Below are 23195 nucleotides of genomic sequence, written 5' to 3' on the forward strand. Positions count from 1 at the left end.
TACATACCCTCTTTATTAAATCTGGTATGTACCTGATAAGTGTCGGAATGTATTGAATCGCGGATGTGATGTGTAGTACATCCTGCCCTTTGTATTACAACATGGTTTGTTTATGCAAATGTTAAAAAACAAACAGAAAACGGTTGTAATATTTTATATTACAATAACTTGGAGTACATAATATTTGCATACAGTACATTTCACTTTCAATGCCCTAACTATTACATTACCTGTTCTCACCAAAAGATCAATTTTCTGAGATTTCAAGTTTATTCCGTTCACCTGAGCCTGGCACATATATGTCCCTTGATCTGTCTTTTGCACATTATGGATAGTATATCCTGTCTTTGCGTTGAATGATGGTACTGGAGTTCTCTTAAGATTTTTTTCCGAAATTAAAGAGATCATGGATTCAGGAACTGAGGGATCTGTTAGCAGGCATGGAAGTATGACATCTGTGTCTTCATCTACTACTACCCGCGATTTAAGCGTATTCCAATACTCTGATGTATCTATTAAAGGAAAAAATATAGTGTAAAATAATTACAGCATCTCTTAGGTCGAATTCCTTTTTATATAAATATCCCCCAACTGTTCCATAAATGGTGTTACAGGTTGAGTATCCCATATCCAAATATTCCGAAATACGGAATATTACGAAATACGGACTTTTTTGAGTGAGAGTGAGATAGTGAAACCTTTGTTTTTTGATGGCTTAATGTACACAAACTTTGTTTAATACACAAAGTTATTAAAAATATTGTATTAAATGACCTGCAGGCTGTGTGTATAAGGTGCATATGAAACATAAATGAATTGTGTGAATGTACACACACTTTGTTTAATGCACAAAGTTATAAAAAATATTGGCTAAAATTACCTTCAGGATGTGTGTATATCGTGTATATGTAACATAAATGCATTCTGTGCTTAGATTTAGGTCCCATCGCCATAATATCTCATTATGGTATGCAATTATTCCAAAATACGGAAAAATCCCATATCCAAAATACCTCTGGTCCCAAGCTTTTTGGATAAGGGAGACTCAACCTGTATAGTGTTTATGGGGACTGACCTACCCCATCCTGTGTTTGGCATATTTGCGACAGCTGGCAGGACTTTAGAAGGCATAGCCAAGCTCCCCATGCTCTGTAAATGGTGCGCACACATCATCCTGGCGCCTCTGGAGCATGCAGCAATTCAAGTTTGTATTTAGGGAAGTGCAAGGTGTGGCCTACATACAACTTGCACTGGGGGCGTGACCAAATCATAGCGCGCATGCCCCCATCCTTACTTGGTGTTTTAAAGAAAAGAGAGCAATTTCCCACCCACCAATCTTTCAGTTATATATCTGTCCCAGATCATGCTATGTTTGTTCTGCTTACAGGATCTGTAAACTACAACATGCATACAAATGTTTGTGGTAGTTTGTTTAAAGAATAAGGGGCATATTTATATTCTGTAAATTATATTATATTATATTCTGTAAACTACAACATGCATACAAATGTTTGTGGTAGTTTGTTAAAAGAATAAGGGGCATATTTATATTCATCAATAATTGCAGGATATCCCCTGAAAACACATTTTCGTTGGGTATACTGAAATATTAAGGATCCCCCAGGATAGACCATGGAGGGACTGCAGCAGATATATTGGATATCTGTCTGCAGTCCCTCCATTTCTGACTGCAAATCCAAATCAAATCCAAATGTCTATGGGTGCTACTACTCAGTCGGATTTACCAAGCTCCTTAATGGAGTTACCATATACTGTAGTATCCAATGACTACTATATTGCAAATTTTATCAGAGAGAGATCCTCTGGATTCCTCCCTGTCTGCCCCTGATGACTCATACACTGTCTGATAGGCTCACATGTGCATTGGGTGCCGGAACCCAAACCAGGAAGTGAGGCACAGGAGTGATAGCAAGTCACATTGTAAATTTGCGTGAAAATATTCGTTTTCACAATGCGAATTTTGCCAATTTTTTTTAGCACATCCGAATTAAAAATGCAGATTGTGATGAGTAAGCCCCTAAAACTAGTATTGCAGCATAGAGCATATTACAGTATCCTCAAAGACAAAACCCAGAAATGTAACCAATCTGTAGTGGTGCCACTCACTTAATAAATACAGTCAAATCAATGAACCCCCCCAATCCCCTTAATATCATAATACTAACACTCGGTTATCAGGACAGTTCTACTTTTACTAGGAATTGTTACTACACTGTCAGGTTATGTCTCTAAGCCACTTAAACCCAACCCATTGCAAGGAGACCCATGCTTTGAAAGACCCATATCATTCTGTGGCCGGGATCCAGGTGTCGGGATGCTGACCGCCGGGATCCCGCCCTCCGGTAATGCGGCTCCAACCCTGTTTGGAGTACCTCCAGGCTTCCATAATGTGTTTACCTATAGTAGATGTTTGTGGTTAGAAAATATGAGTTCCGAAAACTGGAATGCTACAGCAATGCTAACAAACAATGGGGGTAATTCCGAGTTGATCGCAGCAGCAAATTTGTTAGCAGTTGGGCAAAACCATGTGCACTGCAGGGGGGGCAGATATAACGTGCAGAGAGAGTTAGATTTGGGTGGGTTATTTTGTTTCTGTGCAGGGTAAATACTGGCTGCTTTATTTTTACACTGCAATTTAGATTGCAGATTGAACACACCACACCCAAATCTAACTCTCTCTGCACATGTTATATCTGCCTCCCCTGCAGTGCACATGGTTTTGCCCAACTGCTAAAAAAATTCCTGCTGCGATCAACTTGGAATTACCCCCTACATGAGGTTTACTGCACAGTTGTGGAACTACATGGGCTGCGGCCAATACAGGGCTTTAAGGTGAGGGAGTGGGACTGCTAAACCTGGCTTGCACCCCTCCTTCGAGTCAATGGTTCCCACTGAAGCACACACCCCTCTTCCCCCCCCCCCCCCACACACACACTCAAAGCACAGCATGCCCCAGCCACAATGTTGCTATAAGTGATTGTTGTTCTGCCCCTGTAACTGCGGAATTGGGAGTCATATCCTGTTCCACCAATGCTCTGTGAGGTGCTGTAGTTCCATTGGCTTTTCAACAAGTCACAGAAGGCTAAGTTACCGAGCATTTTCCCTCTATATATTACCCAGTGGCAGTACGCAGTTACTATTTCTTGATTGTACTATTTTATGAAGACAGACTCTTTACTGGATCACAACTTTCTCCATTGTGAGATGTGGTTCAGTTCTCTCAAGGCCTGATTCACTTGTAGCTGGAATGAGCAAGGTCTAGAACCCCACTTTCAATGCTCATGGCCAGTGTAATTCCACTAAACAATACACCGTATCATCGCACTCACAATTGCCACTTGCACCAGCCTATGGCAGATGCAGTGGAGTATATATAATAATGTCCAGATTTGTTAGAGGTCCGGGATTTTGTCCAAGAATGGCCGTATTTTTAAAGCAGCAATCATTTACAAGGCATAACCAACCTGGTTTTGCCTTGTAAATGATTGTCACTTTCAAAATACAGCCATTCTCAGATGAAGTCCCGTATCTCCGGCAAACTTGGACCCTATTACATATACCCCAGTGTCTCCTTCCGAACCCCAGCTAAACTGTGGCTGCAGTACTACATCTGAGAACTCAGCTATTTAATTGACACCCTGCGAGACCTTTTTTTTTTTTTCCATTCGCTCCTGGCTTCCGCCCAGTCGCAAACCAGGGACACCCATGGTTTTGCCTTGCCATTCTAAATGCCAACTGTCCTGCATGCAACAGCGTGCAGAGGGCCTAATTCAGTATGAGCTGCTAAATTGCAACAATCACAAATGGACGCTTTTCGGCCGTTTGCGCAGAGCACGCAGTGTGCGTGTGCAGGCATTCACATTCTGATAGCATCACTGTAGAATGCAATTGCAATTTGAATGATAGGCGACGGGAGTTCTGGGGTGGCGACGCGGCATTGGGGGTGGGAGTGCGCAAGAAAATGCAGGCGTGTCATGCCCGTTTACGGGGTGGCACGATGACGTCGCCTGCGATAGGAAACATGGCGGTGTACACCTGCATATGCAGCCTGACTGCATATGCAGGAGGCTTCCATTATTTGCTGATTTCTGCGATGCAATCACAATTGGATTGTGATCGCATGGCTGGGTGGCGACTAACATGCGATTGTAAGCGGTAGCAGTTTTGCTATTTTAGCAAAACTGCTACTCTAGCTGAATTAGGCTCAAAGTCATACAGATAGGGTAACGAATGAGCCATATGGGTTTTCAGGACTTATTGCGCAGTAGAAAATAATCGCTCAACTGTGCTAACCTCTGCGTCCACAACACCTGCACTGAATCAGGCCCTGAGTGTAAATTTTTAGTTTGAGTTTCTTGTAAGCTGTAAGGACTACAAGTGCTGAGACTTTAGTTTCAAGCCTATTCATAAAAAAGCAATAATGATGATTTACTGTAGGCACTAATAGCAGTGATAGCGAGCCTGATTCCGGGTTGGGTGCTATGTCGATGTTGAATGCAGTTGAGCAATTTTTTTTATTTTTTTTTACTGTACTTGCATCTAAGTCACACTGCGCAAGAGTCCCGACTGTGGGCCTAATTCAGATCTGATCGCAGCAGCAAATTTGTTAGCCAATGGGCAAAACCATGTGCACTGCAAGTGGGACAGATATAACATGTGCAGAGAGAGTTAGATTTGGGTGGGTTGTTTTGTTTCTGTGCAGGGTAAATACTGACTGCTTTATTTTTACACTGTAATTTAGATATCAGTTTGAAAACACCCCACCCAAAGCTAACTCTCTCTGCACATGTTATATCTGCCCCCCCCCCCCCCCCCCCTGCTGTGCACATGGTTTTGCCCATTTGCTAACAAATTTGCTGCTAGGGTCAACTCTGAATTAGTTAGGGGGGTCATTCCGAGTTGAGCAACTTTTTGCTGCGATCAGATAGTCACCGCCTATGGGGGAGTGTATTTTTGCTTTGCAAGTGTGCGAACGCCTTTGCAGCAGAGCGGTTCAAAAACAGTTTGTGCAGTTTCTGAGTAGCTCTGGACTTACTCCGCCGCTACGATCACTCCAGTCTTTTTGGTCCCGGAATTGACGTCAGACACCCGCCCTGCAAACGCTTGGACATGCCTGCGTTTTCCCAAACACTCCCAGAAAACGGTCAGTTGACACCCATAAACGCCCTCTTTCTGTCAATCACCTTGCGATCGACTGTGCGAATGGATTATTCATTAAATCCATCACCCAGCATGATCCTCTTTGTACCCGTACAATGCGCCTGCGCATTGCGGTGCATACACATGCGCAGTTTTGCCGAGTTTTAACCTGATCGCAGCGCTGCAAAAGTTGCTAGACAGCGATCAACTCGGAATGACCCCCTAGGCCCAAAGACTTGATCGCAGCAGCAAATTTGTTAGCTAATGGGCAAAACAATGGGGCTCATTTCGAGTTGTTTGCTCGCTAGCTAGTTTTAGCAGCCGTGCAAACACTATGCCGCCGCCCATTGGGGAGTATATTTTAGCTTAGCAGAAGTGCAAATGCTTGTGCAGCCGAGCTCTGCAAAAACAGTTTGTGCAGTATCAGAGTAGCTCTGAACCTACTCAGCACTTGCGATCACTTCAGCCTATTCGTGTCCAGATTTGACGTCATACACCCGCCCAGCGAACGCCCAGCCACGCCTGCGTTTTTTCAGCCACGCCTGCGTTTTTACAAACACTCCCTGAAAACGGTCAGTTGACACCCAGAAACGCCCCCTTCCTGTCAATCTTCTTGCGGCCGTCAGTGCGACTGGAAACTTCGCTACAACCTGTGCACAACCACAACGGGCTTTGTACCCGTACAACGCGCGTGTGCATTGCGACCCATACGCATGCACAGAAATGCAGATTTTTCACCTGATTGTTGTGCTGCGAAAATCGGCAGCGAGCGATCAACTCGGAATGACCCCCAATGTGCAGTGAAGGTAGGGGGGGGGCAGATATAACGTGCAGAGAGAGTTAGATTTGGGTGGGGTGTGTTCAAACTGAAATCTAAACTGCAGTGTAAAAAGAAGGCAGCCAGAAACAATATATCCCACCTACAAATCTCTCTCTGCAAATGTTATATCTGCCCCCCCTGTAGTGCACATAATTTTGCCCATTAGCTAACAAATTTGCTGCTGCAATCAGGTCTGAATTAGGCCTAGTGTGTGCACAGAGTCACCGAAACAATTAAGAATAAGATATTCAGGGGGAGATGTACTAAGCAGTGATAAAAGTGGAGAAGTGAGCCAGTGGAGAAGTTGCCCATGGCAACCAATCAGCATTGACGTAACATTTATAATTTGCATACTATGAAAGTATACAGAGCAGCTGATTGGTTGCCATGGGCAACTTCTCCACTGACTCACTTCTCCACTTTTATCACTGCTTAGTACATGTCCCCCTCAGTCTGAAAAGTACATAGAAAATGTATTGGCCTTTTTTAAGTGTTTGTATTTATTATCTGATGTTTTAGTGCCATCAGCCTAGTTAAATGTATTTTATTTTGTTTTATTAAATTACTCATTGGACCTAATTCAGACCTGATCGCTGCTGTGCGTTTTCGCACAGCAGCGATCAGGTCTGAACTGCGCATGCGCCGGCACTGCAGTGCACCGGCGCATGCCAGGCAGCCGACAGTTGTCTTAGCCCTGCGATCGCCTCTGCCTGATTGACAGGCAGAGGCGGTCCCTGGGTGGGAGGGGGCGGGCCGGCGGTGTTTGCCCGTCGCTTAGGGGGCGCGGTCCGGTCAACGCAGGCATGCCCGTACCATTGGGGGGGGCAGGCTTCGGCAGCTGCGTGACATCACACGCAGCCACTGCGACCCTCACAGCGATGAGTAGTGCCTGCCAGCGCGCAGGAGCTGCGCTGCTGGGAGCTACTTTTCCTGTTTTCCAGTACAAAAGCATCGCCGCTGTGCGATGCTTTTGTACTTGTGTGGGGGGGGTCGTGCCTGTCATGCGGGGCGGACTAGCCCTGTGCTGGGCATCTCTTCGCATGTCAGTGTGCCTGATTGTAGATGTGCTAAATTTAGCACATCTACGATCAGGTCTGAATTAGGCCCATTAGCCGGTATTCAATTGCCGGCAATAATGGCAAAAAAAGGCTTTTTAGCCCGATAGTATTACCAGGCTATCCAATTACAGCCTGATTTTACTGTGCGGTAAATGACCCGTTTTTGGTGGTCAGGGGCTAATTGGATAGCCCTGGGGGACTCCATTAACTGCGGTAATTTACCCCAGTTAATTAGATATCCCCCATTGTCTGTTATAGGAACTGGTGAGTTCCAATACATATTTGTATCTTATTACTGTACAATTTGAAGTAAAATACATTGCTTTCACGCCTAAACTACTGTAGTGGACAATGCTTTTCTTGTGCGCGCAGCTCGTGTAAAGTGAGTAAATGAGGAGGTTGTCCATTAGACAAAGTTCTGGTCATACTGGGTATTATTTATCCACATGTAAGGTGTTCATGCAAAGCTACATGTATATACATTATAGGCAGTGCCGGAGATTATCTTATATTGTACATCCTTCTTCCTATGAGACCGTGTAAGTACCCATAATGTCATCTGGAGATGCCACCATGTCTATAGCTCAATATAGGGGAGAGAGCTGTGATTCTGCACTAGTCTTTTGATAATTTAAGATATGTATATATACAAAAGACCAAAATTGGACAATAGAATCAAGGAAAATTCCAAATGATGTCCGATTGGTGATGCTCCCTGAGTCGGAGAGAAATCTAGAGACAAACAAAAGGAAAAGAAGACTCCTCTGTGGGCGCACTCTTATGTCAATTTATGATGAAAAAAAGGTATGTGTGTGAATTAATAACTAGATTTTATTCATTGTCACATAAAATTAGGTTTGTATCCCACAGGCTACACATAAACTGGGTATCAATCACTAGTGAAGTATTATTGAAAACAAGGAGTGTTTTATTCAGAGCTATCTCTTATTTGGTCCCCATTAACCTGCTTAATAAATTTTATTCAACCATATCTAAATTTGTCTGGATGAATAAAAGACCTCGGATGGCCAGAGCCCACCTGCAAAGATCCAAACACAAAGGGGGCCTCACTTTCCCCAACCTTGAACTCTACCAGCAGGCATGTCTGTTAGATCAAATTAAAGATTGGCTCTTAACAGGATCTACGATGTCCTGGGTTGACATTGAAAGATATATGTGTAAAGATTTCCCTTTAAGTGACTTCTTATGGATAAAAGCAACTCATAGACCACTTTCTGCTGTGTCTCTAAAGACTATTTCACATACGTTGGTAGTCTGGGATAAATTAATTTTCCTTTTGGGTGACTTTTCCCTCCCCTCTTCTCACTTGTCGCTTTTAGCACTATCAAAACTTCTGCAATGAGAATCCCTGATCTCTCATTGCAGAACTGGCATGATCTAGGTATCATCTCGATTAAAGACCTATATACTAATTCCATTCTAAAATCTTTTCAACAAATTCACACACAGTATTCAATCCCAACTAGAGATTTCTATAAGTACCTACGCATTAGACATTGGATTTTAACAAACTCTTCTAACACAAACTCTTTTCCATCTCCTCCCCCATATGTATTAGCTAAGTTCTCCACCTCAGATCATAAAGGTGGCATTTCTGCATGGTACACAACTTTCATATCTTCTCAAGATGACCCAAAACTACACATTCAGACTAGTTGGGAACTAGAGCTGAACATCACGCTAGCAGATGAAGACTGGGAAAAAGTTTTCATTAATATTTTTAAAATGTGTAAATGCATCAATCATTCCGAAATGATGTTCAAAGTACTGCATGGTCTCTATCATACCACTGATAAATTACATAAAATCTGGCCTGACTCCTCTAAATTTTGTTGGAGGCAATGTGGTTTTGAAGGCACTTTAATTCACATATTCTGGATGGGTCCGAAACTTAAACTTTTATGGGATGAGGTCTTCGAATTGATTAAGAAAGTAACAAATGTTTCCCTTCTAATGCTCCCTGATATAGTTTTTCTTCACTACTTTCCCTCCTCCCTACAAGGGATATATATATATATATATTATTGGTCATATATTGATCACTACTAGGGCTGTTATAGCTCAATATTGGAAAAGGGTTGACCCTCCAAATTTAGCAAAGATTATTTCTTATGTTCAACGAAGCTATGAAATGGAGACAAATGGGTTTAAATACTCTATGGCCACTTCTTCCCCCCTGTGTAAATGGTCTCTGTGGTCAACCTACTATAACACTCATATTACTACAGACATTGCCTGATTTGGAGAGGTCATGATACTCTTATATTATGCTACCGTCGCTTTATGGGATATTATAATTAATTGCTAATTTGTCTTTTAAATTGGCTCCCCCTTAATGCATTTACTCTCTTTAAGCTACATATATATCACTATTGTGAAATAGTCTCGGATTTTTGATGTTACTACTTCATTGATATGTGGATGTGTGTTGACAAGGCATGCGCGTACTCAGACTCATAATTGTACTTGTGGATTGTGTGATATGTTTATACTCTGTTTCTGCTTTTTTTTCTTTCCTCCCTCCCCCACTATGGGGGTGATTCCGAGTTGTTCGCTCGCTAGTTGCTTTTAGCAGCATTGCACACGCTAAGCCGCGGCCTCTGGGAGTGTATCTTAGCTTAGCAGAATTGCGAACGAAAGAGTAGCAGAATTGCGAATAGAAATTTCTTAGCAGTTTCTGAGTAGCTCGAGACTTACTCACAAATAGCGTTCAGTTCAGTCAGTTTCATTCCTGGTTTGACGTCACACACATGCCCAGCGTTCGGCCAGCCACTCCCCCGTTTCTCCAGACACTCCCGCGTTTTTCCCTGACACGCCTGCGTTTTTCCGCACACTCCCAGAAAACGGCCAGTTTCCGCCCAGAAACACCCTCTTCCTGTCAATCACACTCCGATCACTTCAACGATGAAAAGTCTTCGTTAGGACGTGAGTAAATCTACTAAGTTTTGAGCTAAAATACTAACTGCATGCGCACTGCAAACCATGCGCATGCGCATTTTTGCCTTAATCGCTCCGTTGCGAAAATCGGCAATGAGCGAACAACTCGGAATGGCCCCCTATGTTCTTTAATTACATTACAGAATAGATGTCATTACATGGTATATTTTATGTATGACTTTATTAGCCTGGAATTTCTGTAATGCGAAAATCTACCTTTCTTCAATAAAAATATTTTCGTTAAAAAAACAAAAAAAAAACAAGTAGTGTTCTGCTCCTCCTATGTATGTCATAGTTCGAACACGGAGTGTACACACAATCAGTACTCAATGTCACATTGACCTGGAAGTGAACAAGCCCTCTGTAATGGTGAAACGCGTTTCCTTATGGGACCCGGTCACCGAACCTCGCACACTGATCACATCTGTTTTCGACTGTCACTGACCTGGATTGGGAGTGTTGTGAACTCGGGGGCTCCTCCGATGGTCGGGAAGAGGCACCACAGCTGGGTCGGAGCAGAGAAGGCCGGATATAGGTTTTCCTCATACAGGACTTTGACAATTATGTTTGATGAAAAAATGCTGAAGAACTTTATTTAGGGAAGGGAGCAATACAGCAACACATGGAAGAAAGAGGACTGGTGGGCAATGTCAAAGGCTACTGAAGAATTTGTGAGCGATGTTTAGAGATACATGAATAAAGAACTTGTGAGCGATGGTGAAAGACACTAAAGAATTCGTGAGCGATGTTTAAAGTCACTGGTGAATAAAGAGCTAGTTTGCGATGTTAAAAGACACTGAAGAATTTGTGAGCGAGGTTTTAGAGACACTGATGATTGAAGAACTTGTGAGCGATGTTTAAAGACACTGATGATTGAAGACCTTGTGAGCGATGTTAAAAGACACTGATGATTAAAGAACTTGTGAGCGATGTTTAAAGACACTGATGATTGAAGAACTTGTGAGCGATGTTTAAAGACACTGATGATTGAAGAACTTGTGAGCGATGTTTAAAGACACTGAAGATTTTGTGAGCGATGTTTAAAGACACTGATGATTGAAGAACTAGTGAGCGATGTTTAAAGACACTGATGAATGAAGAACTTGTGAGCGATGATAAAGACACTGATGAATGAAGAACTTGTGAGCGATGATATAAGGCACTGAAGATTTTGTGAGCAGTGTTCAAAGACGCTGATGATTGAAGAACTCGTGAGCGATGTTTAAAGACACTGGAGACTTGGTGAGCGAGCAGAACGATATGCTGGGAAAGTTGACTGGATGCTGGAAACTCTAGGAGATAGCACAGCGGTCACAGGAGCACTGGAGATCACCTCTGGAAAAGCGACGATACTCAGGCGCCGGAGCTCTGCCCGGCGTCTGGTTTTGAATCTCCCGCCCTAACAGGATTGGTGGAGCGGTTCTGTGATGCCACCCGCTCCCCGCCCACGTGACGCCGGGTGCAATGGCGGCACCCACACTCCGGAGAACCGCCGGGAGCAGCGCCAGCCAGACGCCGGGACCCGACGACCGCCGGAGGCGGGGACCGCCAGACGGACCAGCAGACACGCAGGGGTAAGCGCGGCGGCCGCTGCCTCTGGTGTGTGACAGTACCCCCTCCTCCAGGAGTGGCCCCCGGACACTTCCCGGGCTTTGTTGGATGTCTGGAATGGAAGATCCGCACTAGTTGGGGAGCCGTGACTTCAGCAGCTATGACCCAGCTCCTCTCCTCAGGACCATAACCTTTCCATTCTACCAGATACTGTAGATTCTTGTGAAGATAACGAGAGTCAAGAATAGCTTTAATTTCAAATTCCGTTCCAGCTTCAGTCTCTACAGAGGTTGGCCTAGGAGATTCTGAATGGAACCGATTCAAAACTAGAGGACGAAGGAGAGAGACATGGAAAGAATTTGGTACCCGAAAGTGGGAAGGCAATCCCAATTTGCAGACAACCGGGTTCAGGACTTGCAACACGGGGTAAGGACCAATGAACCTTGGAGCAAACTTCATAGCAGGCACTCTTAAACGGAGATTGCAGGTAGAGAGCCATACCCTGTCACCCACTTTGTATTGGGGAGCTGCCCGTCGCTTCCTATCCACAAAGAATTTGTAGCGGCCGGAGATTTTCTTGAGGTTAGCATGAACCCTACTCCAGATTTGACTGAAGTGCCAGAGAGTAGAGGCTGCAGCAGGGACATCTTCCGGAGGACAGATGGGTAATTCTGGAACTTGAGGATGGAATCCATAATTAATGAAGAATGGAGACTCACCAGTGGAGGAGTGGTACAGATGATTATGGGCAAACTCGGCCCAGGGTAATAATTCCACCCAATTGTCTTGCGAAGGAGAGAGATAAACGCGGAGAAAAGTCTCTAAATCTTGATTGACGCATTCAGTTTGCCCATTGGTTTGAGGATGGTAAGCAGATGAGAACTTGAGCTTTATTTGTAAGGCGGAACAGAGGGCCCTCCAGAACCTTGCCGTGAACTGCACCCCCCGATCAGAGACTATCTCCTGAGGTAACCCGTGCAGGCGGAAGTGTTCACGAATGAATAATGAAGCCAACTTGGGAGCTGACGGTAACCCGGTCAATGGAATAAAATGTGCCATTTTAGAAAAGCGGTCAATAATCACCCAGATGGTATTATGACCCTTGGAGAAGGGTAATTCGGTAACAAAGTCCATCGAAATATGGGTCCAAGGTCTTTTAGGAATGGACAGTGGATGAAGCAACCCCGCAGGAGGCAGACGAAGGGTTTTGTGCTGAGCACATTGAGGACATGAGTTGACATAATCCTGTATATCCTTCTTCATAGTGTCCCACCAGTATGACCTTCGTAGAAATTCCCACATTTTTTGAACTCCAGGATGACCGGAAAACTTGGAGATATGAGCCCACTGCAACAACTTCGGTCGAAATTTAGCTGGTACAGACATTCTCCCAGGAGGAGGACCCAGAGTGGTAGGAGCTGCCAAAATAGAGACTGGACTGAGAATCAAAGCCTTTTCAACTGAATTTTCTTCATCCAAGGCCGTTAAGGAACGAGATAGAGCATCAGCCTTAGTGTTAAAAGTCCCGGCCCGGTACTTAATGATGAATGAGGAACGAGTGAAGAAGAGCGCCCATCTAGCTTGACGGGAATTCAAGCACTGGGCCGTCTTGAGATAAAGCAAGTTCTTGTGATCGGTGTAAATCGTAATTAGATGTTTAGCACCTTCCAATAAGTACCTCCATTCTTCTAGGGCAGATTTTATCGCCAGAAGTTCCTGGTCTCCAATGGTGTAGTTTCGTTCAGCGGGAGAGAACTTGCGAGAATGGAAACCACATGGATGTAACTTCCCATCAGAGGAGTACTGGGAAAGTACGGCACCGATGCCTACCGAGGAAGCATCGACCTCCAAGAAGAATGGTTTTGAAAAATTCGGTTGCTGGAGTACCGGAGCGGACATAAAGGCTGCTTTCAACCGGGCGAACGCTGCTATCGCTTCATAAGACCAGTGACTTGGGTCAGACTCCTTTTTGGTTAGGGCAGTAATAGGTGCCACAATGGTAGAGAATCCCTTTATGAATTTCCGGTAGTAATTTGCAAAACCCAGAAATCTTTGTACCGCTTTCAAGGAGAGAGGCTGAGTACAGTCCCGAATGGCAGTGAGTTTTTCCGGATCCATGCGGAGCTCCGTACCTGAGATGACATAGCCAAGAAATGGAATTGAAGGGACCTCAAAGGTACATTTGGAAATCTTGCCGTAGAGATGATTCCTTCGTAGGCGAAGAAGTACTTCCTTGACCTGTACTCTGTGAGATTCTTAGAAAATATCAGAATGTCATCCAATTATACCACTACGCTTATGTATAACATATCCCGGAATATCTCATTCACAAATCCCTGGAAAACAGCAGGGGCATTGCTGAGGCCAAACGGCATTACCAAATATTCATAATGCCCGTCCCTGGTATTGAAGGCCGTCTTCCATTCGTCCCCTTGTCGGATGCGTATCAAATTATAGGCTCCCCTTAAATCGAGCTTAGTGAAGACGTGGGCTCCGCGAACCCTATCAAATAGCTCTGTGATGAGCGGCAAAGGGTATTTGTTCTTAACGGTGATATCGTTTAAGCCCCGATAGTCAATACATGGTCTTAACCCTCCGTCCTTCTTCTTCACAAAAAAGAAACCTGCTCCCGCCGGGGAGGTAGAGGGGCGAATGAATCCTTTCAGCAAATTAGACTTGACATAGCTTGGGTCTCGGGTAATGACAAAGGGTAAGTACGTCCCTGGGGTGGCATTTTCCCTGGGATGAGCTCAATAGGACAGTCCCAGGGTCTATGGGGTGGTAACTGATCGGCCGCCTGTTCCGAAAAGACATCTGTGAACTCCCAATAGACCTCCGGAATGAGCTCTTCATCCGACTTGGAAGATACCCGGAGCGGGTAGACAGGTGTGAGACAATTAGAATGACAAAAGAAACTCCAGGACAGTATTTGTGACGACTTCCAGTCGACGTGAGGATTGTGAATTTTAAGCCAAGGAAGACCTAGAACCAGATCGTGGGGCATCTCCCGAATCACTAGGAACTCCAGATGTTCTTGATGCAGAGCTCCCACCTGCAGCTTGATTGGCACTGTGCGACTGATAATAAGACCATTAGAAATTTGGGTACCATTGATGGCGGTCAACGTAATAGGCCGTTTGACAGACTGTAACTGTAAACCTAAGTTCTGGACACAAGAAAGGGAAACAAAATTCCCTGCAGCCCCAGAGTCCAGCAAAGCGTTAACAGGTTTGGCTATTGACTCAGGAAACAGAGACACGGAGAGTAAACAGTCCACTGTCGGAGAAGGTTTAGATGTAATTACTAACTCGACTCCTCCGGAACAAGCTAGGACTGCCCGTTTCCCGGACGTGACTTGCAGAACTTGAGAAAATGATCCGCGGCTCCACAGTAGAGGCAGAGTCTACCCTCAAGACGTCACTGTCGTTCTTCCGGGGACAGCCGAGATGTTTAAAGACACTGATGATTGAAGAACTTGTGAGCGATGTTTAAAGACACTGATGATTGAATAACTTGTGAGCGATGTTTAAAGACACTGAAGATTTTGTGAGCGATGTTTAAAGACATTGATGATTGAAGAACTTGTGAGCGATGTTTAAAGACACTGATGAATGAAGAACTTGTGAGCGATGATAAAGACACTGATAAATGAAGAACTTGTAAGCGATGTTTAAAGACACTGATTAATGAAGAACTTGTGAGCGATGATAAAGACACTGATGAATGAAGAACTTGTGAGCGATGATAAAAGGCACTGAAGATTTTGTGAGCAATGTTCAAAGACGCTGATGATTGAAGAACTCGTGAGCGATGTTTAAAGACACTGGAGACTTGGTGAGCGAGCAGAACGATATGCTGGGAAAGTTGACTGGATGCTGGAAACTCTACGAGATAGCACAGCGGTCACAGGAGCACTGGAGATCACCTCTGGAAAAGCGACAATACTCAGGCGCTGGAGCTCTGCCCGGCGTCTGGTTTTGAATCTCCCGCCCTAACAGGATTGGTGGAGCGGTTCTGTGACGCCACCCGCTCCCCGCCCACGTGACGCCGGGTGCAATGGCGGCGCCCACACTCCGGGGAACTGCCGGGAGCAGCGCCAGCCAGACACCGGGACCCGACGACCGCCGGAGGCGGGGACCGCCAGACGGACCAGCAGACACGCAGGGGTAAGCGCGGCGGCCGCTGCCTCTGGTGTGTGACATCGACATTCTTGAGGTCTGAGGCAGACAAACGGTGCTACTATTCCAATATTCTCTATAACTACTGCCTCCTTTTACTTACTTACATCCAGCACATCAGATGCGTTTAGTGTTTTCTTTAAAACACAATATGGGTATATATCTTTTTTTTTTTTGAGAAAAAGTTTTTATTGATTTTTAACTTTTAACAAGATATTCGTAAAGCAGGGATTACAGGCATCAAACAATGGCACATATCGCACTCAATAGCTAAATAACTGTAACAGTATATCTGCATGGAGATGAAAGCGGGAGTGCGGTAGGCCAAACAAATAGGTATGCCTATGCATGAAGAACCACAAAGAGGTGGCAATGCGCATAAAGTATGAGCCGTAGCTAAGGGCAGAGGAATATCTCTCAGTGAAACAATACAAACTACAAGAGAGGAGCGTGGGTATATATCTTTTATAACTGTTATAACTATTTCTCTACTTCTTTGTGAAGACAGACAATGCGCCTAATCTAGTGTAACCTCAATGTACCAAAAGGGGCCAGAAGGCAGACCCCTATTCAACAGTCATATCTAATTTTTCCTTATATCTCCCATATCTTCTTCATGATTGCCTGATATAGTATCTTTGATAAATGACAAACATTCTTAGCATTCATAAACAGTATACAATCCTCCTTTATGTGACTCTATGACAATTTGAGGACCCTTACAAATACTATAAAAGTGGAAATTTTACCCACCTCAGATATTGCTGAAATTTTTATACTTATCATTACAATTGACTACTGTGCACTATTTTGTCATATTTGACAAATTTTCTTGTCCTGCACTTATTAAGTGGATTCTCATCTATGATTCAGAGGGAGAAGTGCGCATCATTAGGCACAGACCTTAGATTCCTCTGTCTAACGTAGACAGCAGATCCACTACCTGTATTTACTCTGTATTTACTCTGCTTTATTTTCTTCTTGGCTCTGACTGAGCCCCTCTCTTGACATCTTTATTTCAAGCGACACTGTGCTATTTCTATTCAATTTTGTTGCACTCTCATTAGTGAATCAGCTATATCCATTTATTAGAGAGAAAAGAGAATGGATTTTTCCGCACCAGATTATATGTAAATTACTGTAGGGAACGATAATCTTTGTATTCAGGACAAATGTACCTCCATATATTTTATGATCACCAATATTGGGTGCTACCCTCCAAATATCAAATGGATTAACAATGCAAAAGAGAGAAGAGAAATTGGATTTAAATGGGTGCACTCCGCTATTGTTTAAAATACATTTTATGAAATTACTTAAAAACAGGCATCAACAAAGCACCCCATTCTAACCGCCTGTGGGCCTATTCATTTGTTTATCAATAACTAATTAGCCTATTATAGGCTCAATAAAGCAAAGTATAAAAGAAAATAAGAAAAGAAAAAAAGTGAAAGAAATGTATATATTTGTGAATAAAGTATTAAAAATTGTTTTGTGTCACGTCCCTTCTTATGGGTTTTTACTCATGACTGACAATCCTTATCCTAAATTAGTAAATAGTGTCCTTGATTATAGAGACGAGTATTTAGTATATATTGTATTAGGTACTTTCAATTGGAGTTTATAACCACAGAACATTTGATTGTTATTTTGTAACAGTTGTATCCTCAGAAGGTTCTGTTGAATGCTTGGGATTACAGCTTTCAAACACAGACCATTCAATAGATACTTTGTAACGTTTGTAGCCATGAGCAATTCTATGGCTTTTAGCCAAACTGATAATCAGTGAAAGCAGTATTTATGTAAAAGGAGAAATTGCATAGACCTTTTACATGTGTGTATCCAAAAGTAGCTGTACAGTATTCAAGCTGATAAATTATAGAAGCCTGATTATAACTTTAATTTAACCACATGGATTGTTTATTACATAAATGAATTATTTCACGGCCGTGATTATATCCCCTTTGCATTTATTAATTCACCACTGTTTGTGTTCTGTGTTTCACTTGTGAGTGGCACATTCATGACTCAATTTGTACAGTTGGACCACTTTGATATTATAAGTACTGTTTCTCTATAATATAGTAATAACATGGGAAGCTTTACTCATTACATGCAAGTATCCCTGTGTATAATTACACTTAATAATGTGGGCGTCCCCACCTTTGCAAGCTGTTTTGATCATGCCTGCAACTGACAAATGCTCAGGTCTCTGATTACAGCCCCTGCCGCTGTCCTTAGAATGGCTGCACTGCAATGTATATAGGTTTATCAAGCATGTAATACAATACAGTATATTGTAATGTACTAAATCATAGATCCTATCCTAGGACATGACACGCTATCCTCCAATGCACATTTCGCTCTGTCTAAGGCAGGCATTCCCAACCACGGTCCTCAAGGCACACCAACAGTGCAGGTTTTAGTGATATCCAGGCTGCAGCACAGATGGTTAAATCAAAATTACTGAGCTACTAATTAAGTCACCTGTGCCGAAGCCTGGAAATCACTAAAACCTGCACTGTTAGTGTGCCTTGAGGACCGTGGTTTGGAATACCTGGTCTAAGGCTTTCTCAAGTCTATGTTTATTATATCCGTTTATTGCCTACTATCATACCTCGCTCACTGGACATGCCCAAACTCGTCAGATCTTGGAAGCCAAGCAGTGTTGGGCTTGGTTAGTATCTGGAGGGGAGACCCCTGGGAATATCAAGTGTTGTAGGCATTTTTAAATATCTAATTCTGGTATAACACTAACAGCAGAATCACCATCGTTTTCTTCCTTCATCTTTTTCTTTTGGGAAATTAAACCGCTACAAAACAATTGATATATACTTGGAAGTAAACACAGTGATATTTCTCTGACGTCCTAAGTGGATGCTGGGGACTCCGTAAGGACCATGGGGAATAGCGGCTCCGCAGGAGACAGGGCACAAAAGTAAAAGCTTTAGGATCAGGTGGTGTGCACTGGCTCCTCCCCCTATGACCCTCCTCCAAGCCTCAGTTAGGTTTTTGTGCCCGGCCGAGAAGGGTGCAATCTAGGTGGCTCTCTTAAAGAGCTGCTTAGAGTAAAAGTTTTGTTAGGTTTTTTATTTTCAGTGAGTCCTGCTGGCAACAGGCTCACTGCAACGAGGGACTTAGGGGAGAAGAAGTGAACTCACCTGCGTGCAGGATGGATTGGCTTCTTAGGCTACTGGACACTAGCTCCAGAGGGACGATCACAGGTACAGCCTGGATGGGTCACCGGAGCCGCGCCGTCGACCCCCTTGCAGATGCTGAAGAGAGAAGAGGTCCAGAAATCGGCGGCTGAAGACTTCCCAGTCTTCTTAAGGTAGCGCACAGCACGGCAGCTGTGCGCCATTGCTCTCAGCACACTTCACACCAACGGTCACTGAGGGTGCAGGGCGCTGGGGGGGGCGCCCTGGGCAGCAATGAAAGTACCTATGCTGGCTAAAAATACATCACATATAGCCTCTGGGGCTATATGGATGTATTTAACCCCTGCCAGGTTGTCAGAAAAACGGGAGAAGCCCGCCGAAAAGGGGGCGGGGCCTATTCTCCTCAGCACACCGCCATTTTCCTACACAGCTCCGCTGCTAGGAAGGCTCCCAGGCTCTCCCCTACACTGCACTACAGAAACAGGGTTAAAACAGAGAGGGGGGGCATTTTGTGTGGCGATATTATAATATATTAAGATGCTATAAGGGAAAACACTTATATAAGGTTGTCCCTGTATAATTATAGCGTTTTGGTGTGTGCTGGCAAACTCTCCCTCTGTCTCCCCAAAGGGCTAGTGGGGTCCTGTCCTCTATCAGAGCATTCCCTGTGTGTGTGCTGTGTGTCGGTACGTGTGTGTCGACATGTATGAGGACGATGTTGGTGAGGAGGCGGAGCAATTGCCTGTAATGGTGATGTCACTCTCTAGGGAGTCGACACCGGAATGGATGGCTTATTTAGGGAATTACGTGATAATGTCAACACGCTGCAAGGTCGGTTGACGACATGAGACGGCCGGCAAACCAATTAGTACCTGTACAGGCGTCTCAAACACCGTCAGGGGCTTTAAAACGCCCATTACCTCAGTCGGTCGACACAGACACAGACACGGACACTGACTCCAGTGTCGACGGTGAAGAAACAAACGTATTTTCCATTAGGGCCACACGTTACATGTTAAGGGCAATGAAGGAGGTGTTACATATTTCTGATACTACAAATACCACAAAAAAGGGTATTATGTGGGGTGTGAAAAAACTACCTGTAGTTTTTCCTGAATCAGATAAATTAAATGAAGTGTGTGATGATGCGTGGGTTTCCCCCGATAGAAAATTATTGGCGTTATACCCTTTCCCGCCAGAAGTTAGGGCGCGTTGGGAAACACCCCCTAGGGTGGATAAGGCGCTCACACGCTTATCAAAACAAGTGGCGTTACCGTCTCCAGATACGGCCGCCCTCAAGGAGCCAGCTGATAGGAGGCTGGAAAATATCCTAAAAAGTATATACACACATACTGGTGTTATACTGCGACCAGCGATCGCCTCAGCCTGGATGTGCAGCGCTGGGGTGGCTTGGTCGGATTCCCTGACTGAAAATATTGATACCCTTGACAGGGACAGTATTTTATTGACTATAGAGCATTTAAAAGATGCATTTCTATATATGCGAGATGCACAGAGGGATATTTGCACTCTAGCATCAAGAGTAAGTGCGATGTCCATGTCTGCCAGAAGATGTTTATGGACACGACAGTGGTCAGGTGATGCAGATTCCAAACGGCACATGGAAGTATTGCCGTATAAAGGGGAGGAGTTATTTGGGGTCGGTCCATCGGACCTGGTGGCCACGGCAACAGCTGGAAAATCCACCTTTTTTACCCCAAGTCACATCTCAGCAGAAAAAGACACCGTCTTTTCAGCCTCAGTTCTTTCGTCCCCATAAGGGCAAGCGGGCAAAAGGCCAGTCATATCTGTCCAGGGGTAGAGGAAAGGGAAGAAGACTGCAGCAGGCAGCTCCTTCCCAGGAACAGAAGCCCTCCACCGCTTCTGCCAAGTCCTCAGCATGACGCTGGGGCCGTACAGTGGGGGGTCGTCTCAAGAGTTTCAGCGCGCAGTGGGCTCACTCGCAAGTGGACCCCTGGATCCTACAAGTAGTATCCCAGGGGTACAGATTGGAAGTTCGAGACGTCTCCCCCTCGCAGGTTCCTGAAGTCTGCTTTACCAACGTCTCCCTCCGACAGGGAGGCAGTATTGGAAACAATTCACAAGCTGTATTTCCAGCAGGTGATAATCAAAGTACCCCTCCTACAACAAGGAAAGGGGATATTATTCCACACTATTTGTGGTACTGAAGCCAGACGGCTCGGTGAGACCTATTCTAAATCTGAAATCTTTGAACACTTACATACAAAGGTTCAAATCAAGATGGAGTCACTCAGAGTAGTGATAGCGAACCAGGAAGAAGGGGACTATATGGTGTCCCTGGACATCAAGGATGCTTACCTCCATGTCCCAATTTGCCCTTCTCACCAAGGGTACCTCAGGTTCGTGGTACAGAACTGTCACTATCAGTTTCAGACGCTGCCGTTTGGATTGTCCACGGCACCCCGGGTCTTTACCAAGGTAATGGCCGAAATGATGATTCTTCTTCAAAGAAAAGGCGTCTTAATTATCCCTTACTTGGACGATCTCCTGATAAGGGCAAGGTCCAGAGAACAGTTGGAGGTCGGAGTAGCACTATCTCAAGTAGTTCTACGACAGCACGGGTGGATTCTAAATATTCCAAAATCGCAGCTGATTCCGACGACACGTCTGCTGTTCCTAGGGATGATTCTGGACACAGTCCAGAAAAAGGTGTTTCTCCCGGAGGAGAAAGCCAGGGAGTTATCCGAGCTAGTTAGGAACCTCCTAGAACCAGGCCAAGTGTCAGTGCATCAATGCACAAGAGTCCTGGGAAAAATGGTGGCTTCTTACGAAGCGATTCCATTCGGCAGATTTCACGCAAGAATTTTTCAGTGGGATCTGCTGGACGAATGGTCCGGATCGCATCTTCAGATGCATCAGCGGATAATCCTGTCTCCAAGGACAAGGGTGTCTCTTCTGTGGTGGCTGCAGAGTGCTCATCTACTAGAGGGCAGCAGATTCGGCATTCAGGACTGGGTCCTGGTGACCACGGATGCCAGCCTGAGAGGCTGGGGAGCAGTCACACAGGGAAGAAATTTCCAAGGAGTGTGGTCAAGTCTGGAGACTTCTCTCCACATAAATATACTGGAGCTAAGGGCAATTTACAATGCTCTGAGCCTAGGAAGACCTCTGCTTCAAAGTCAACCGGTGCTGATCCAGTCGGACAACATCACGGCAGTCGCCCACGTAAACAGACAGGGCGGCACAAGAAGCAGGAGGGCAATGGCAGCAAGGATTCTTCGCTGGGCGAAAAATCATGTGATAACACTGTCAGCGGTGTTCATTCCGGGAGTGGACAACTGGGAAGCAGACTTCCTCAGCAGGCACGACCTCCACCCGGGAGAGTGGGGACTTCATCTGGAAGTCTTCCACATGATTGTGAACCGTTGGGAAAGACCAAAGGTGGACATGATGGCGTCCCGTCTGAACAAAAAACTGGACAGGTATTGCGCCAGGTCAAGAGACCCTCAGGCAATAGCAGGGACGCTCTGGTAACACCGTGGGTGTACCAGTCGGTGTATGTGTTCCCTCCTCTGCCTCTCATACCCAAGGTACTGAGAATTATAAGACGGAGAGGAGTAAGAACTATACTCGTGGCTCCGGATTGGCCAAGAAGGACTTGGTACCCGGAACTTCAAGAGATACTAAGAAGGGACTTGCTTCAGCAAGGATCATGTCTATTCCAAGTCTTACCGCGGCTGCGTTTGACGGCATGGCGGTTGAACGCCGGATCCTAAGGGAAAAAGGCAATCCGGAAGAGGTCATCCCTACCCTGGTCAGAGCCAGGAAGGAGGTGACCGCACAACATTATCACCACATTTGGCGAAAATATGTTGCATGGTGTGAGGCCAGGAAGGCCCCACGGAGGAATTTCAACTCGGTCGATTCCTGCATTTCCTGCAAACAGGAGTGTCTATGGGCCTCAAATTGGGGTCCATTAAGGTTCAAATTTCGGCCCTGTCGATTTTCTTCCAGAAAGAATTGGCTTCAGTTCCTGAAGTCCAGAAGTTTGTCAGGGGAGTACTGCATATACAACCCCCTTTTGTGCCTCCAGTGGCACTGTGGGATCTCAACGTAGTTCTGGGATTCCTCAAATCACATTGGTTTAAACCGCTCAAATCTGTGGATTTGAAATATCTCACATGGAAAGTGACCATGCTGTTGGCCCTGGCCTCGGCCAGGCGAGTGTCAGAATTGGCGGCTTTGTCTCACAAAAGCCCATATCTGATTGTCCATTCGGACAGGGCAGAGCTGCGGACTCGTCCCCAGTTTCTCCCTAAGGTGGTGTCAG

General features: G+C 44.9%; 1 protein-coding gene and 1 pseudogene across 1 annotated transcript in view; one reads left to right on the plus strand and one right to left on the minus strand.

Moving 5' to 3' along the window:
* CSF1R (colony stimulating factor 1 receptor) overlaps positions 1 to 23195 on the minus strand; it is a 222467-nt gene that overhangs the window by 96889 nt on the left and 102383 nt on the right. Inside the window, exon 3 of the mRNA XM_063928516.1 lies at positions 231 to 512. Within this exon, the coding sequence (XP_063784586.1) occupies positions 231 to 512 (282 nt within the window). The remainder of the gene's footprint in view (positions 1 to 230; positions 513 to 23195) is intronic.
* Positions 18329 to 18450, plus strand: LOC134937585 (5S ribosomal RNA; annotated as a pseudogene).

The sequence above is a fragment of the Pseudophryne corroboree genome, chromosome 6 (assembly GCF_028390025.1).
Source record: "Pseudophryne corroboree isolate aPseCor3 chromosome 6, aPseCor3.hap2, whole genome shotgun sequence".
NCBI classification, from domain to species: domain Eukaryota; kingdom Metazoa; phylum Chordata; class Amphibia; order Anura; family Myobatrachidae; genus Pseudophryne; species Pseudophryne corroboree.